Raw genomic sequence first — 15,395 nt, forward strand, 5'->3', positions numbered from 1 at the left:
GGCGAACGACTTCTTTTGGCGCTATCATAAAGCCAACGGTGAAATTCTGTGGGAGAGGTTTTGCACAGCCCTACGACTGCAATTTCGACAGAGTCGCGACGATGGGGACATAGAAGAACTGATCAGGAATACCAAACAAAAACCAAATGAAACTTTTGATAGTTTCTACGACACGGTGTCGGAGTTGAGAGAGATTTGTAAGCGAAGGGAGGCATTCCTGGCTGACGTCAGAAGATGCAGTAGCTACGCGAAAGATACTCCGTTTAAACGCGAGATCTCCGAGGTCTGTCAGGAGAGTGAAGATGAGGTGAGGTCAACATACGAAGGTGAGAACGACATTGAAGCTTTTTCCCTAGTGTGTTGGAATTGCCGAGTCGCAGGACACCGATACCAAGAATGTATAGCCGAAAGACGAGTGTTTTGTTAAGGGTGTCGTGCAGCAAACACCTACAAACCAAGTTGTAGAAAATGCTCAAAAAACTTCAAGGTCGGCATGTCGAAGTTGCCAGTCAAACCGAAGACTTCGAATGCCGCACGGAATCAGTCAACAATGGCCGATGAGTAGAGAACACCGATAAAAGTGTCCCTGACGTACCAATTAAACCGGCTATTAGACTGCTTCACAGCAAAATTTCGGAATTACGGAACGTCTGCCTTTCGGATTCCAGAAAAACTCTTACAATTCTTAAACGGAAATCTCGTAGTGCTCGACGCTTGAAATTGTTCTGGAAGAATTTCAAAAAATGTAAACCCTGTTTGGATTACATCAGTTCTATTCCAACAGGACCTCGAGACCCTCGACCGTTCTTACCGATTCGCTTATTGAATCGCCTGGTCTATGGACTGTTGGATTCAGGCGCATCTATTAGTTGTATTGGAGGAGGGTTAGTGCAAGCTGCGATGGAAAACGAGAAGTTTAAGTCGTTTAGTAGGACTGCTAAAAATAGAAGTGGAATACGGTGACATCAAAAAGCTTTTGAAGTTGTATGTCGTGCCATCGTTGAAACAGGATCTCTATTTGGGAATTGACTTTTGGAAACTATATGACCTCCTTCCTGCTAATTTGAAAATAGCTGAGATATTGTCGCCTGAGCCCAACCGGCAAACGGTGGTGGATCAGCACGAATTATGTGAAGGTGACAAAGCCAAGTTGGCCAATGTAATCAACTGTTTTCCTTCCTTTAGCCAAGAAGGGTTAGGTAAGACGAATTTGGTCTCTCATTCGATCGATGTGGGCACCGCTAGGCCTGTGAAGCAACGTCATTTCCCTGTCTCCCCCGCCGTCGAAAAAGCAATGTATGCGGAAATCGACCGGATGTTACGCTTAGGGGTGATAGAGGAGAGAGTCTGAGAGTGCTTGGTCTTCGCCGATCGTGATGGTGACAAAACCAGGCAAAGCTAGAATTTGTCTTGACTGTCGCAAGGTTAATAGTTTTACGGAGAAGGATGCATATCCGTATATAGTTTTACCCCAAATAAACGGGATACTGAGTCGTTTGCCGAGAGCCGAGTACATATCGAGCCTAGATCTGAAGGCTGCATATTGGCAGGTCCCTTTGGATCCTAAGTCTCGGGACAAAACAGCTTTTACCGTCCCGGGTAGACCGTTATATCAGTTTAAAGTCATGCCTTTCGGGTTGTGTAACGCCACGAGCACTATGTCACTATGCCGGCTCATTTGAGAAACGAGGTTTTTATCTATTTAGACGACCTACTGATAGTATCTTCTTGTTTTGAGAGCCATTTGAATGTACTGAGGGAGTTAGCCCTGCAGATAAAGCGCGCGGGCTTAACGCTAAACGTCGCCAAAAGTCACTTTTGTATGCAAGTCAAGTACAAGTGTCTGAAGAAGGTGACGAGCGTCCTATCGCCTTCGTCTCGAAGAAGCTGAACAAAGCTCAACGAAATTATACCGTCACAGAGCAGGAGTGTTTGGCCGCAATAGTAGCTCTCAAAAACTTCAGAGCATACGTGGAAGGACTCCCTTTTAAAATAATAACCGACCATGCTTCGCTCAAGTGGCTAATGTCCAATCACGATCTAAATTCACGACTGGCGCGATGGGCATTAGCTTTGCAGAGATTCAAGTTCGAGATTGAACACCGTAAGGGTTCTTTAAATGTCATCCCGGATACATTGTCTCGTGTAAACGAAGAGATTGTGGCCGCGGTGGACTTGCAAGAGGACTTAATTGTTGATATCGATTCTGAATTTTTCCAGTCCGGTGACTACGTAAAGTTGGTAGAGACCGTAAAGGAAAATACCTCGCTGAGTCTCAGCGATTCTTCCAGCGTTTGTCCATTGATTTTCTCGGACCGTATCCTAGGTCAAGGAGCGGCAACATAGGTATCTTTATTGTCCTGGATTATTTTTCGAAATACGTGTTCTTGAAACCCGTAAAGAAGATTGATTCCAGCGTCGTCATAAAGTACCTGGAAGACGAGTTGTTCATGACGTTCGGAGTGCCCGAAGTGATACTGTCTGACAATGGTTCCCAATTTCGAGCTAGGACGTTCCAGAAACTTATGGAGCAGTACGGCGTTAAGCACACGCTGACCGCTGTTCACTCGCCTCAGGCAAATGCTTCTGAGCGCGTGAACAGATCAGTAATTGCTGCAATCAGGGTTACAACGCCAAGTTTGGACCGACGTTCGTGAAGTCTCGAGTTCGGAAGAAGATCGGCAACGCGTATTACGAGCTGGAGGATCTCCAAGGACGAGTTGTGGGTACCTATCATGCCAAGGACATTCGGCAGTAAGGTGCTTCCAGTCGGTCTCAGCCTAGTGTGTCTATGAGCACCCTAGTCTGAGTGTAGCGAGGGGGTTTTGTAGAGGTGGTAAACAATATGCCACTCAAGAGGAATCGATCAGCGGAATAAAACTCGGTTGGTCTACGATTACTTTGGATTACCTTCATAAAAATATAAGATTCACTACCCAGACGAATGTGTGAAGTCCATAATTTAATTGAAAAATATTTTAATATATTTAAGTTAATCATCCCATTTTTTTCGAAATAAATCGAACAAACTTTAATTATCGTATCCCGATGACACAATTGTGATTTACCCATTTATGGAATGTTTTTCTTTTTTATTTATATAAAAATCTATAAACAACAAACTGCATCCCATATAAACTTTTCATTTAAAGAATTATTCAACGTTTGAATGAAAAAAAAAATATTCAAAACTCTAGCTTGAGCAGTTTTCAAAATATCTCAAATCAAAGATTTTTGCTCAAGTGGCGCTAACTTGATGATGCGCAGTGTATATAGATATATAGATGATTATAGTTGATCATTAGGCTTCCGAAGGGCTAAGTTTGTAGTCATGGAAATGCCCTTCCAGTCGCTCCGAGTCTTGCGATTCTGCGTCCTGCTCTATTTTGTGCTGCCATTCCGGATCGAGTGCACCCTCCTGCTCTAGCTTGCACTGACTTCCCTCCAGCGGATCCGGTTCCGGATCGTGGAACTCTTGACCTTGTTGACACTCATTTGGCCACTGGTTCGCCTGCGTGGTCGCCTCATTTCGGTGGCTTTCCCTGGAGAGATCTCTCTGCCGTAGCTTCTTCCTCTTGCGAAGCTGCTCCTGTTGAGCTTCCCGAGCGTCCTGATCCTGATCGCGGCCGTGCTCCTGCTCCTGCTCCTGACTCTCCCGACTCTGCTCCCTTCGCTTTCTGTGCGTCTTTCTCGCGCGGTGCCTTCGTAGGTGCAACTCAAGGGTTTGTCGCGAGACGCAGGGCTCCTGGCAGTGAATACAGGCAAATGGCCATTCCTCGGCTGCCTCTCCCGAGCCCGTGGATTCCGTGTGCAGCCGCTCGTGCCGCACCTGCGAGGCATGCGTCCCAAACTTTTTCTCGCAATGACCGCACTGGAACCGCCGCTGACCCTCGTGGACCACCCGAACATGCCGGCTAATGGCGCTCTTGTGACGAAAGAGTTGCGGACACTGCTCGCACTTGAAGCGCTCCCAGGTGGGATTGTGGGTGCGCAGGTGGGTCAGTAGCTCCGTTCGGGTCACCTTGGCCACTCCGCAGTGCTCGCACACGTGCTCCTTGCGCTGGGCATGACGCTTTAAATGCTCGCCCAAGGCATTCTTCGTGCTGTACTGCCGGTTGCACAGCTCGCAGATGAGGTCGCGCAGCTCCTGCTGCAGTTGCTCCAGCTGTGGATGGGCGTTGCGCATGTGGGAGCGCAGCTGCTCGTAGCGAGTGAAGCACTTGTCGCAGCTGCGGCACAAGAAGGGTTTCGAGTAGCCCTGATGGACGCTGCGGATGTGGGCCTCCAAGTACGGTAGCTTGTACACCTGCTTGCCGCACTGATCGCAGGCCAGGCCAGCGCGTCGTTTGCTGCCAGAGCCTTGGCCAAGCTGTTGCTGGCTGTTCTCGTACTCATCTGGATACTCCTCGTTCTCCCGGTCGTCAAGAATCTCCTTCTGATCCTCCTGCTTCTCCGACAGATCTAACTGCTGCCCATCCGCCCGCTTTTCATGCTCTTCCTGCAGTTCCTGCTGATCTTCCTCTTGCTTTTCCCCGAGTCCTTCGTACGGTGGCTCCTCCTTCACCTATGATAGAACTAAGAAAGTATTAATCCAGGTTTAACAAGCCGAAAAAGACATATATATCCACCCTGTCGACCGCGATGTCCACTGGCTGCCATTCGATAAGCTTCTGGCTGGATTCCCTTGCCACCTGACGCAGCTCCTCAAAGTAGACCACCGCGTTGTGGCACAGGTTGCAGATCTCAGTGGGAAATCCCTGCGGCTGCTGCAGAATGTCGATGTCCAGCAACTTCTGCAGAATCGCGATGATTCGCGGATCGGGACACTGGGTGTCGCGGTCGCGCAGATGACGCATGCAAATCCTGCACAGGCGCGCGAGGTCCGTAAATGTGGTGAACATCGCCACGAATCGTGCGCGTCAAATGCAACGATCTTCGTGGAAAACCAATTCTTTTCTTCGCCTCCCAAATTTTCCTGCTGCGATGCATACGCACTGCCAGTATGACCAGAGGGGCGAACCCTGCGGCGCTGCCGTTGATCGTTCACTCTTATCGATATCGTTACCAATCCACGTTATCAGCTTTAAAAAATGATTTAAGCTGGTATATCGAAAATATTAATATTATTACAAATCGCAATGCATATTTAATTTTAGATATAAACTTTTTCCAATGTAAGAATACATCTACTAAGATGTTTTCGTTATTACCAGGAAAATAATATATGAAAAACAAATAATTGTTTGTTGAACGGCACGACTATGACAATTTTGACTCGCGAGTGACTCCGGATTGATTAAAATGATCGAGGTAAGTTAAAGAAATATAAGCCAAATTGAGTTTTAAATTTTAGCGCCAAAATTAGCGATAGCTGTTGACGGCTGTTACAAGCAAATGCGGCGGTCGAAACCTCAAGGAATAGCCATGAATTGTTCTGGAGTCAAGGGAGCTTGCCCTGGAAGACTCCTATGACTCCACCCCTCGATGATGACTCCAACTGCAACAAATTTACTTAATAATATCTTACAATATATCAAATTCCAATTTCGATGTGGTTATTGGAGCATCGTGCTGTAGCCCTGGGTGTCGTAATCGATAGTTGCGAAATAGCAGGCAGCGTAGTGTTTGACAAAATCGACGACGTTTCACTCCTAACAAAAAGTTGTGCTCTGAGCGAAGTCGGTTGATTTCATTTAGTTTTTTTTTTAAATTGTTCGTCTCGCCGCGATCGGATCGAATTCCCCAATAATCTCTGAGCGTACCGCCTATCCTTCAAGTGAAATGTCGTTGAATCCGCAGTACGAGGAAATTGGCAAGGGATTTGTGCAGCAGTACTATGCGATATTTGATGACCCGGCGAACCGGGCGAACGTGGTTAATTTCTATAGCGTAAGTGTTGTTGCTTCCCGCTTCTGCTCGTCGCCTTTCATCTTTCCTTTATCCGCGTCTCCGCCGTCGCCTGCACATTTTTCTCTTGCCGTCCCCATCGCACGCACAGGTGACGCGCGGCGCGCCCTTGAAAAATTCCGCCACCTTTCAGCAGAAAATGAATAGGGAAACTGTTGCAATGCGAAAAAGAGCGCGAAAAAGCAGCTGGAGATATGCGGTCGGCGTATCGTGGTATCGTGGGAATAGGATGAATGTTGATAGGGACGGGGGCAGCGTTCGATTCTCGAAGTTTCGGGTGACACATTACGCCCATGCTCGCATAAATAAATACACACATACGAAATATATGGCCAACATACAACAGCGGTCAGCACGATAGGGGCCAATATATAATATAAAAGCTTGAAAAAATTGTATCCATATCTTGAAAAAATATGGCATAATTGTGTTTCATTAGTTTCAATCTATTCAGTTTTTCTGTCACATAAAAGATAAAAAAAGAATAAAAATGTCTATAAAGATAATATAAAGAAAATATTGAAAATAAGACGATCTGCTAGAAATGTTTGTAATTTAAATATTAACAGTTTTATAACTAATTTAGTTTTTAATAATGTTAAATATCATTACTGAATAATACTAAACATCATCATAACACTTAAATCATTATATTAATGCTCTTGCTTCGATTAAATATCTCAATACAAATTTTATACTTCCAGGCTACAGACTCATTCATGACCTTCGAAGGCCACCAAATACAGGGAGCAACCAAGATTTTGGAAAAAGTTCAGGTAAGTTCTGATTATATACAGTCAATGGCATATGTTCAATAATATTTTGCTTACCCTTCCGATTCCTGCAGAGTCTGAGCTTTCAGAAGATTACCAGAGTGATAACCACAGTGGACTCGCAGCCCACTTTCGATGGAGGAGTTCTGATCAACGTCCTTGGAAGACTACAGGTAAAACCAGAATTCTCAACAAGAAAACTGTCCTAAACTCGCTGTCGGGGGGAAATTCAATGACTGCCTGCGGCGGCGGTTAGAATATTAGCACTGCCGTCCAATCGCTTTTCTTTTGAAGTTTCTGATTTTCTTTTCGGTCTTTTCAACACGTAAATGCTTGACAATCATTTTTGTAACATATAGAACGTTTTGTTTTGATTTTCACATAAGAAAATTATTAATTTTGCACTGTTTCCCATTTATTTGTTATCATGTATGAGCTTTATTAAGCCTGCCACTTCTTTATTCCATTATGTGTTCTTCATTCTAAGATACGTATGCATACTTACTAGTTGTCACAAGTAGAGTTAAAGGGTATGCTATATTCGTTGAAAAGTAGATCTGATCTGGCCCTGTCCATGTGAACGTCGAGATCTCAGAATCTATAAAAGCTAGAAAGTTGATATTAAGCAGACAGATTCTAGAGACATAGACGCAGCGCAAGTTTGTTGATCCATGTTGCCACGCCCACTCTAACGCCCACAACCCGAACATTTTTCTCATATTTTTCAATATGAAAAATTATGAAATTTCGCGTTCTCACTTCCAGTCGAAAAAGTCGACCATAGCAGTCTCTCTTGTTTTAACTATAATGTCCATTGAATTATTAATGCAATTATAGTAGGTAGATAAATGAAATTAATTTTAAAGGGAGTAACTGCGTCAATGTATTTTACGATACCTTATTGTTCAAATTAGATATATTTAGAGAACTACATGCAAATTTCAATCGCCCATCGCTTCAGATATAAACTCATTCATCATTCTTCCGTAAAATCGTAAAGGCAGTGCTATTTGCCGACCGCCGCTGCATCTATTATTCCATGTAAGCCACCTGAATCTGAATCGAATATCTCAACTCTGGTTATTACAAAACGAAATACAAATGCCAAAACCAATGCAGACCGACGAGGATCAGCCGCATGCCTACATTCAGACCTTCGTACTGAAGCCAGTGGGCGGCAGTTTCTTTGTGCAGCACGATATATTCCGACTCTCGCTGCACGATGTGTAGCACCAGCGAGCCCGATCTGCCATGCCCAGTCCACAACAGACTCCAGCGCCCGGCTATATGTGTGTCAATCGAGATCGAGATCAGCAGCCAAACGATCAGCCAGCAGACACGAGACGAGAGCCAGTTAGAAAACGAAAGAAAGCAATATCTAAGCGATAGGATAGTTCTGCTGCTTGTCGACCTTATGCCGCCCAGCCATGCCCACTCCGCCCACACATACATACAAATATTTATCCTTGGCGTCTCGTCCGTCGTCGTCCAATTTCTTCTAATTATCCTCACAGTACGTGAATGCCCAACGAAAATTAACCAAATCAAAATGTTGCGCATTTCATTTCGTGCATGGTTTTCGTTGATTTTGAGTTGGATTTGCTCTTTCTTTCGGTTGGGGAACTGGAACCTCCTAATATTGCAATTTTAATGTAACACAAACAATTTCTGTAACCTCTACATACACGATTTAACTATTAACAAAATGGTTTTATTTATATTATATTTTTAGATGCTTTAAAATTCATTGATATTGCTCTAATTAGAATTCTGTTTTTCATTTGTTACAAAACACAATACCATCTAACTAGCCTCAACTTGCACATTGTTTTGTTCATTAGCTCGAAGAAGAGAACTGTAAATATCCAAAATTGTTAATAGCACCCTAATATGCCTTAAGAAACTTTCAAATGTTGTTCAATATTGAATGGAACTAAGAAAAGTTTTGAGAAGTTCTTGTATCGCTGAGAAGCGTGAATAATATTTTGCTAGCACATTTAGTTCTGTTCCATTTATCGAGCGACCCCTGTACAGTGAACTCCTTTCATGTCTAACTCAAAACGTTGAAATTGGTTTTTCGCACGCTTGTTATTGACCTTAAATCTCACTGTTTGCCTTGCACTTGCTAACGTATTTATGCTTCCATTCTTTTGCAGTGCGATGACGATCCACCACACGCCTTCTCGCAGGTCTTTGTCCTGAAGGCCAACGCAGGCACCTTCTTCGTGGCCCACGACATCTTCCGTCTCAACATCCACAACTCTGCCTAGGAGCACTCCACACACCCACGAACGCACACCACTCAGCACCACACATAATCGACATCCAAAGATGCCCAGCGCCTAATGATAACAACAAGCTCGCCAGTGGAACTCAGAAAAAAAGAATAACAAAGCCAGCCAGCGGTCTCACGATTATCAGCAAATACAAAAGTTAAAAAAAGAAACAAAAAACAAAAACACAATAAAAAAATAAGAAATTAAACGCTAACTACTATTACGATGTCAACAAAATGGGCCGCCAGCTCAGCTTCATTTGTGTCCCATTGTGGCCGGTACTCTCGCTTTACGATCCACGGACCCCTAGAATTATATGTTCCGCGAACACCTGGATCTCGCGATCTAATTTAGCTAGGGCTATCGAATTTGGTAAGTGCCGTGCTACGAAGAGCTCGTATTTCGAGTTCCCCTGAAACGAGCAGGAACAGCTGGCCGGCCTCACCGCCTACCTACATAAGTTTACAGTGATTTTCTAGACCGTTTATATTTCCAATTGAATTATTTGTACTTTAATTATGAGGATTATTTTAGATAGCCGTATATTGCAAATGTATTGTGTCGAGTGTCCCGCTCTGTAAACAATTACCAGATTACCGGGACTACCACACAGTCGCAAGTGCCGACTCTTGCTTTCTTGTATGACTAATTGAGCGATGGCGAATTACTTTTTATTGGGAAAAAAAAACACTTAAATATAAAGATAAACGTTAACAGTTTGGTTGTTTGTATGATTGGCGGCATCGCCAGTTGAACCGGAAAGAAATGTATACCCTTACAAGCTATTAAATGCATACGAAAGAAGCTCCAGCGGATGTGGCCAGTGGTTGCCCTCATAACCTGAACGATTCACTTGTCGCGAAATGTGAACACCGCATCGAATCCGAATAGCACCCCATTGACGATGGACAGCGAGGCCTTAATGAGCGCGAGATCCCGAGTTCGGGTGCGGAAGGAGAACTCCCAGGCCTCGATGATGAACACACCGCTGGCCACGAACAGGGTGCAGCCCAGGACGCTGAAGAATATATCGATGCGCTTGTGTATGGGTGCCCGCATCAGAACACCTGCAATTTCAAGGTATCTTAAGTAGGTTTGCGTGCACACGTGCCTTTTTGGTTAACTTCTCTTGGTATTTTAAAAGGAGTGGGACTCTTAAGGATGGGCATGCTAAGGCATACCTGCAAAGACCCCGATGACCACTATGATGTAGCCCGTGAAGGTGCCAGTGGCCAGGAACGAAGTCATTATATCGCGATCGTTGAAGCTGTAGAAGTGGAGCACCAGACACGCTACCGCAAAGCCCTGGAAAAATGAGGGGATTTTCATTTGTGATGCTTCTTGGTGTTTTTATAATTTCCGAGTCTGCCTGCTATTTCGCGTCTTTACTTGTAATTCCCAAGTCGTTTTTTAGAAACAAACCGTTGTTTAGTTAGCATATGTTTCATTTAGCTATTCATTTAGCTATCACGTGGAATCACTTGAAAAAAAATCCTTTACCAGTTCGAGAAACTTGACCACATTGAGGCGGCCTTTCCGCTCGCCATGAGACATTTTGTGAAACTGCTGCCGCTGACAGTCCTCGAAAATGTGGTCCAGCTTGAAAGTGTGCGTGTCGCAACTCAAGAAAGTTCCAAGTTCTTCCGACTGGCCTCTTTGGAGCGTGCTCGCGACGGCAGAGCGCTGGACAAACTGATTCTGATTCGGAAATGGACGACGGATGGCAGGCAAATGCGGCTGCAGCTTGCAGTTGGGCGCAGTCGGGCCCAGCCAGCGAAATTAATTAATTACACTTAGGAAATAGGCTTTTCATTCTTGTTCCCATCCCTGTGTACCCGCCCACGTCCGCCCGACCTCTCGGTTCCATCTCTGAAGTGGACACCGTCTGCGTTCTCCGCTGCCAGCTGCACTCGAGCCCCATCCCTTCCAGCTTGATTGAGTGGAGCATAATGACTGTATCTGCATGCATGCTCTGTGCCGGTGGGTGGCCAATGGCCAGTGGGCAGTGGGCAGCCGCCCAATGGACTCGGACTCATTGTGCTCGCATTGCCATTACCCCAAATTTGCTGCCTAACCTTCGGGGCCCAAGATCGGAGCTAATTCGCGGAATCGGGGCCAACGGGTCGCCAATTTTCCGATGGCAACCAAGTGGATAATGGAAAACATATATTTTGGGGAACAGATCGACGGGGAAATCACTTCCTCAAATCATGATTAATATTGTGGACTTTATGGGAAGTTCAGAGTGGAATATTAGGTTGTAAGGTTGGATTGCAACGCTTTTCAGATGTAAAAGAGGAATTGTAATGCATAAAAAATATTATTTAAAATATTAGAAGTTGGTTCCTGTTACTGTACTTTTTAAGTGCATTTAAAAGCTTAGAGCAACATAAAAAACAAGCCGAATTGTATATACCCTTCAATTAAAAAGGCTTAGATTAAGTGTAGTGGTAGCTAAGTCGTTCGGTTTTAATAAAATTTATTAAGTAACGTTGCAGATCATTAAAGCTATATTTTTCGCATATTTTTAACGATCGTTAAGCTGTAAAAAGAATCGGCTATTCCATTCCGATCGCTCCTGGTTTAGCTAAATAATATAGTTTATCAAATTAGATTAGTAATTACAATTCCGACCCGGCCTTATCTACTACCTGCAATAGTTTTAATAGTTTTAATAAATACGATTACGTGGAAATAAACAGACAGGGTAAGATTGAGTTGGATGTTAATTCTGACCAACAATATACATATGAGTAATATATACTTTGTTTCCTGACTAATATCACCTCCTATGTTCTATGGTACCAATTTGAAAACAATATAAGTTGTTATTACAATTATTATATTATACAGCTGAGGAAATCTATTTATAACCGGTTATGATTTTTAAATTAGTTCTCTGTAGAATATTGAGTGCCATATTGAATCCGTTTAGTGCACTATTAATTTAGAAACCTAACCGTTAAAATATATGTTTTTAGAATAATTTCTTACTAGTAGCAACCATTTGTTATCACAAGCCCAGCTTATCAGTTTGAAGGCAATTTGTGGTATGATTCAACGCATACAGGTGCGCTCTTAAACTATATTTAGACCTTCTTATCGCTACACTGTTTTGATTAATCCGTATTTCTGTTTAAATTTGGAAAATGCATTTTTCGAGAATTTACTACCAGAACGAAATCTAATTGAGCTTTGGCAAGCTTTTTGTCTCAGCAATTTTACGGTAATTAGCGGCAATTCCCATGCTATTGTAGTTCTATTAAAAGTTAATCGCCAGCACTTTACAGTGACAGCAAAACTAGTTATACGTAGAAAATACGATAAATATTATTCAGCATGTTGATAGATTCAAAATAAATAGAAGAAACCATTTTCCGAACTAGCTAATCTATATAATCAAGCATAAAACCTGAACAAAATAGGAATTTTAAGAACAAGAGTCACTCAAATCGATATACCCAATCTACAAGGTATCAACTGCTTCTGTTTTCAAGCGCAACCCGATTATAAGCGATGTCAGTATGCAAGTGCACCTGTAGCTATCAAAATGCTTAACCCCGAACTCATATCGCTGGAGAACCAGGTGTTCCGATGCTACCTGGGATGGTCGGCTATATTGATTCTGAAGATCTTCGCCGCTGGTATTTACACGGGTCTCATGCGCTTCTTTACGGCCGTAAGTATCCTGCAGCATCTACATTGTATCTACATGAAAATGGGTTGATATTCGCGTTTCTACATTCACACTCGCGGTCAGTTCAAGGTGACTTTTATATGTATACTTGATTTTAGAGATTGGAAAGTTGGATCGCATGTGAGAAGGCGAAACATATATATATATTAATTTTATTTGTTATTATCTTGTTAGCTAAACCTATTCTCTTTTATTAACGCACAATTTAGGGTATGTTGTTTTTGCTGCCTTACCATTGTGGCCTCTGCTGTGTTCTTCACTCGCTTCTCTTTATAAGCAAGCACTCTCTTTCTCTTCGCCGCAAAATGCGACAGTTCGCCTCCGCCCCAAAATTCGCCTATTCGCTTACGCCGCAGAGAGAGCTTTTATTTGCCGGTATAAAAAAAAGGCGCACGCGAGTATCGCTCATTTAATATTTCAGCGACGGCCGAGCAAGTTGTTGAATTCACACCAGACATTTTAAGCAATATAAAGATAATAAAGTTATAGTTAAATCACATACAATGGCCAGCCCCGTGGAACTGCTCAGCCTCTCCAATCCCGTCTTCAAGAGTTTCACCTTTTGGGTCGGAGTTTTGGTGATCAAAATGCTGCTGATGAGCCTCCTGACAGCCATCCAGCGGTTCAAGACGAAGGTGGGTGAGGGGAAAGGGCGGGCGGGGAGCGGGTCGCACAGTGGGGTCAAAGTCTCGGCGCCAGTGAAAGTTTAAATGGATCTAACGAAATAGATTAGTGAATTTATTAAGGTTGAAAGTTATTAGAATTCAACTAGCAACGGTGATAATTAATAATGTAACTTAATCTATTAGTATAAAAAATATGTGGAAATAACGAGTGAAATTTTATGAGGAGTTAACTAATTAAAAATGCAAAGTTTATATTAAAAACATTTAACAATTGCAAAAATTAAAAAATTAAAATAAAAAATAATGTGACGAATTACAAATAAGTATTACTATTATAACACAATTTTTAGTTTACCATGTTTTATTGTTAATATTGGCTTATCACCTGAATTCTAGAAACCGATATGCCACAACTTTAAAATAATATTAATAATAATAATATTTAAATAATATATTTATAAATACATTAACATTAGCTTACGCGAAGTATTAGCTGCTATTATTGCTTGGTGATACGTTATTAATTATTTTCATTTAAATAATGGTTTGGTCGATGGTAATTCAGATTATATAAAATGTCTTATACCTTTTGACAATTTAGGATGACACAGATAATAAGATAAGGTGTGGATCGAATTGAACACGTAGTTATAAAGACTTGGACTTTGGGAGGGCTGTACTAAATGATACGAAATTCAAATGCACATCCCTAAGTTTTTGTATTAAGATTCTCTAATCGGTATCTTCATTTTCAGACCTTCGCCAACCCCGAGGACCTGATGTCCCCCAAGCTGAAGGTCAAGTTCGACGATCCGAACGTGGAGCGTGTGCGCCGTGCCCACCGCAACGACCTGGAGAACATCCTGCCCTTCTTCGCCATCGGTCTGCTCTACGTCCTGACTGATCCGGCCGCCTTCCTGGCCATCAACCTGTTCCGCGCCGTGGGCATCGCCCGCATCGTCCACACACTGGTCTACGCCGTGGTCGTGGTGCCCCAGCCTTCCCGAGCCCTCGCCTTCTTCGTGGCCCTGGGCGCCACCGTCTACATGGCCCTGCAGGTCATCGCCTCGGCCGCCTTCTAAGCACATAGGTCTAGTCCTTCTTGTTTTTTAAAGCATTTTGAAATAATTTCATAAATATAGAGTTACGCCTACCTCGGCTTTGGTGCTGTTGGATCACAATCTAAGTGTTTTCTTCTTGGGGAAATTCAATATGTCAAAAATTCACTTGAACTTCTTTTCAATTTTAGAGAAATGTATCTCTACATCTCAATCTCTATATCTCAATACATCCATATGTATTATGATATTATATTATGCATATACAGATGGCAGTTATCAATTTACGATACCATAACTAAAATAAGTTGTCTTCTGAATATTAAGTAACTCGTTTTGTGAATAGATCACTTTGTCGACATATATACATATGTATGTAGGTGAGAGCTTAAAAAATAAAAGTGCTGTATAATGCTTGCTATAGGATTATTTAGTTATAACACTACAAAATGTTTAACATGCAGCTTTTCCAATACATGTATATGTAGCTGTAAAAGCACAGCTTTAAAGTTTTGATGAATTGGTTCTTAATTTATAGTTTGGTATTTTAAAAGCGTAGGAAACTGATTCGGACTTCTGCATTACGTTTAAAATTAAAACAAACCAATTTTAAGTTTGGAAACTTACCGGTACTACTGCGGAATCTTATTAGTTAGATTACGTATTTATTTTCAGTGCAGGAAATCGCAGATCAAGCCATGCTGTGTATGAAGGAGAGCGAAACCGGTTATCACTATTTGTTTCAATCTCACCTTAACAATGGGATAATTGCTCAAAAAAATCATAATAATTTTGGAGCACAATGTATATTATATATCAAAAATTAAAAACAAATCCATAATTCCAATGAGATCCAATGAAAAATAAAATACAAGGCAAATTAAATTTATCCTTATCTAAGTAACAGTTAAATATGGAAAATTCATACAAACTTTTCAGATTATTTATTTTGTATCCGAACATTATATTAGGTCTTTCTAGACTGGCCAGAAAAAACGGGGATATTGTATGTACCTCTAGAGGAAAATAGCAGTAATGTCAAATCAAAAATTTTTATA

General features: G+C 42.3%; 4 protein-coding genes across 8 annotated transcripts; 2 read left to right on the top strand and 2 right to left on the bottom strand.

The window, feature by feature from the left end:
• Positions 1–3,063: 3,063 nt before the first annotated feature.
• LOC6615177 (oocyte zinc finger protein XlCOF28) lies at positions 3,064–5,013 on the bottom strand. The gene is made up of 2 exons (XM_002039557.2): positions 4,629–5,013; positions 3,064–4,564 (listed from the first exon to the last, which is right to left on the bottom strand). The coding sequence occupies exons 1-2, from the start codon at positions 4,899–4,901 to the stop codon at positions 3,302–3,304; spliced, it is 1,536 nt and encodes a 511-aa protein (XP_002039593.2). The 5' UTR covers positions 4,902–5,013; the 3' UTR covers positions 3,064–3,301.
• Positions 5,014–5,623: 610 nt separating this feature from the next.
• On the top strand, positions 5,624–9,193 carry LOC6615178 (probable nuclear transport factor 2). 2 transcript variants are annotated; one of them, XR_004362326.1, is made up of 5 exons: positions 5,624–5,889; positions 6,612–6,683; positions 6,755–6,853; positions 7,800–8,193; positions 8,837–8,925. XR_004362326.1 is itself a non-coding variant. In XM_002039558.2 (4 exons), exons 1-4 carry the CDS (start codon positions 5,782–5,784, stop codon positions 8,948–8,950), a joined length of 393 nt encoding a protein of 130 aa, XP_002039594.1. In that variant the 5' UTR covers positions 5,633–5,781; the 3' UTR covers positions 8,951–9,193. The 2 variants fall into 2 exon arrangements, 1 of the variants encoding a protein (XP_002039594.1); XM_002039558.2 differs by lacking the exon at positions 7,800–8,193 and having other exon boundaries at positions 5,633–5,889; positions 8,837–9,193.
• A 412-nt stretch (positions 9,194–9,605) lies between these two features.
• Positions 9,606–12,967, bottom strand: LOC6615179. Of its 3 annotated transcripts, none has more exons than XM_032724162.1 (3): positions 12,887–12,967; positions 10,138–10,261; positions 9,606–10,023 (listed from the first exon to the last, which is right to left on the bottom strand). In XM_032724162.1, exons 1-3 carry the CDS (start codon positions 12,887–12,889, stop codon positions 9,806–9,808), a joined length of 345 nt encoding a protein of 114 aa, XP_032580053.1. In that variant the 5' UTR covers positions 12,890–12,967; the 3' UTR covers positions 9,606–9,805. The 3 variants fall into 3 exon arrangements, with proteins under 3 accessions (XP_032580053.1, XP_032580054.1, XP_032580055.1); XM_032724163.1 differs by lacking the exon at positions 12,887–12,967 and adding an exon at positions 11,951–12,271; XM_032724164.1 differs by lacking the exon at positions 12,887–12,967 and adding an exon at positions 10,457–10,722.
• On the top strand, positions 12,484–14,460 carry LOC6615180 (microsomal glutathione S-transferase 1). 2 transcript variants are annotated; one of them, XM_032724161.1, is made up of 2 exons: positions 12,484–12,635; positions 14,035–14,460. In XM_032724161.1, the coding sequence occupies exons 1-2, from the start codon at positions 12,507–12,509 to the stop codon at positions 14,359–14,361; spliced, it is 456 nt and encodes a 151-aa protein (XP_032580052.1). In that variant the 5' UTR covers positions 12,484–12,506; the 3' UTR covers positions 14,362–14,460. The 2 variants fall into 2 exon arrangements, with proteins under 2 accessions (XP_032580052.1, XP_032580051.1); XM_032724160.1 differs by lacking the exon at positions 12,484–12,635 and adding an exon at positions 13,056–13,288.
• Positions 14,461–15,395: the final 935 nt, after the last annotated feature.

Source organism: Drosophila sechellia, chromosome X, assembly GCF_004382195.2.
Source record: "Drosophila sechellia strain sech25 chromosome X, ASM438219v1, whole genome shotgun sequence".
NCBI lineage: Eukaryota > Metazoa > Arthropoda > Insecta > Diptera > Drosophilidae > Drosophila > Drosophila sechellia.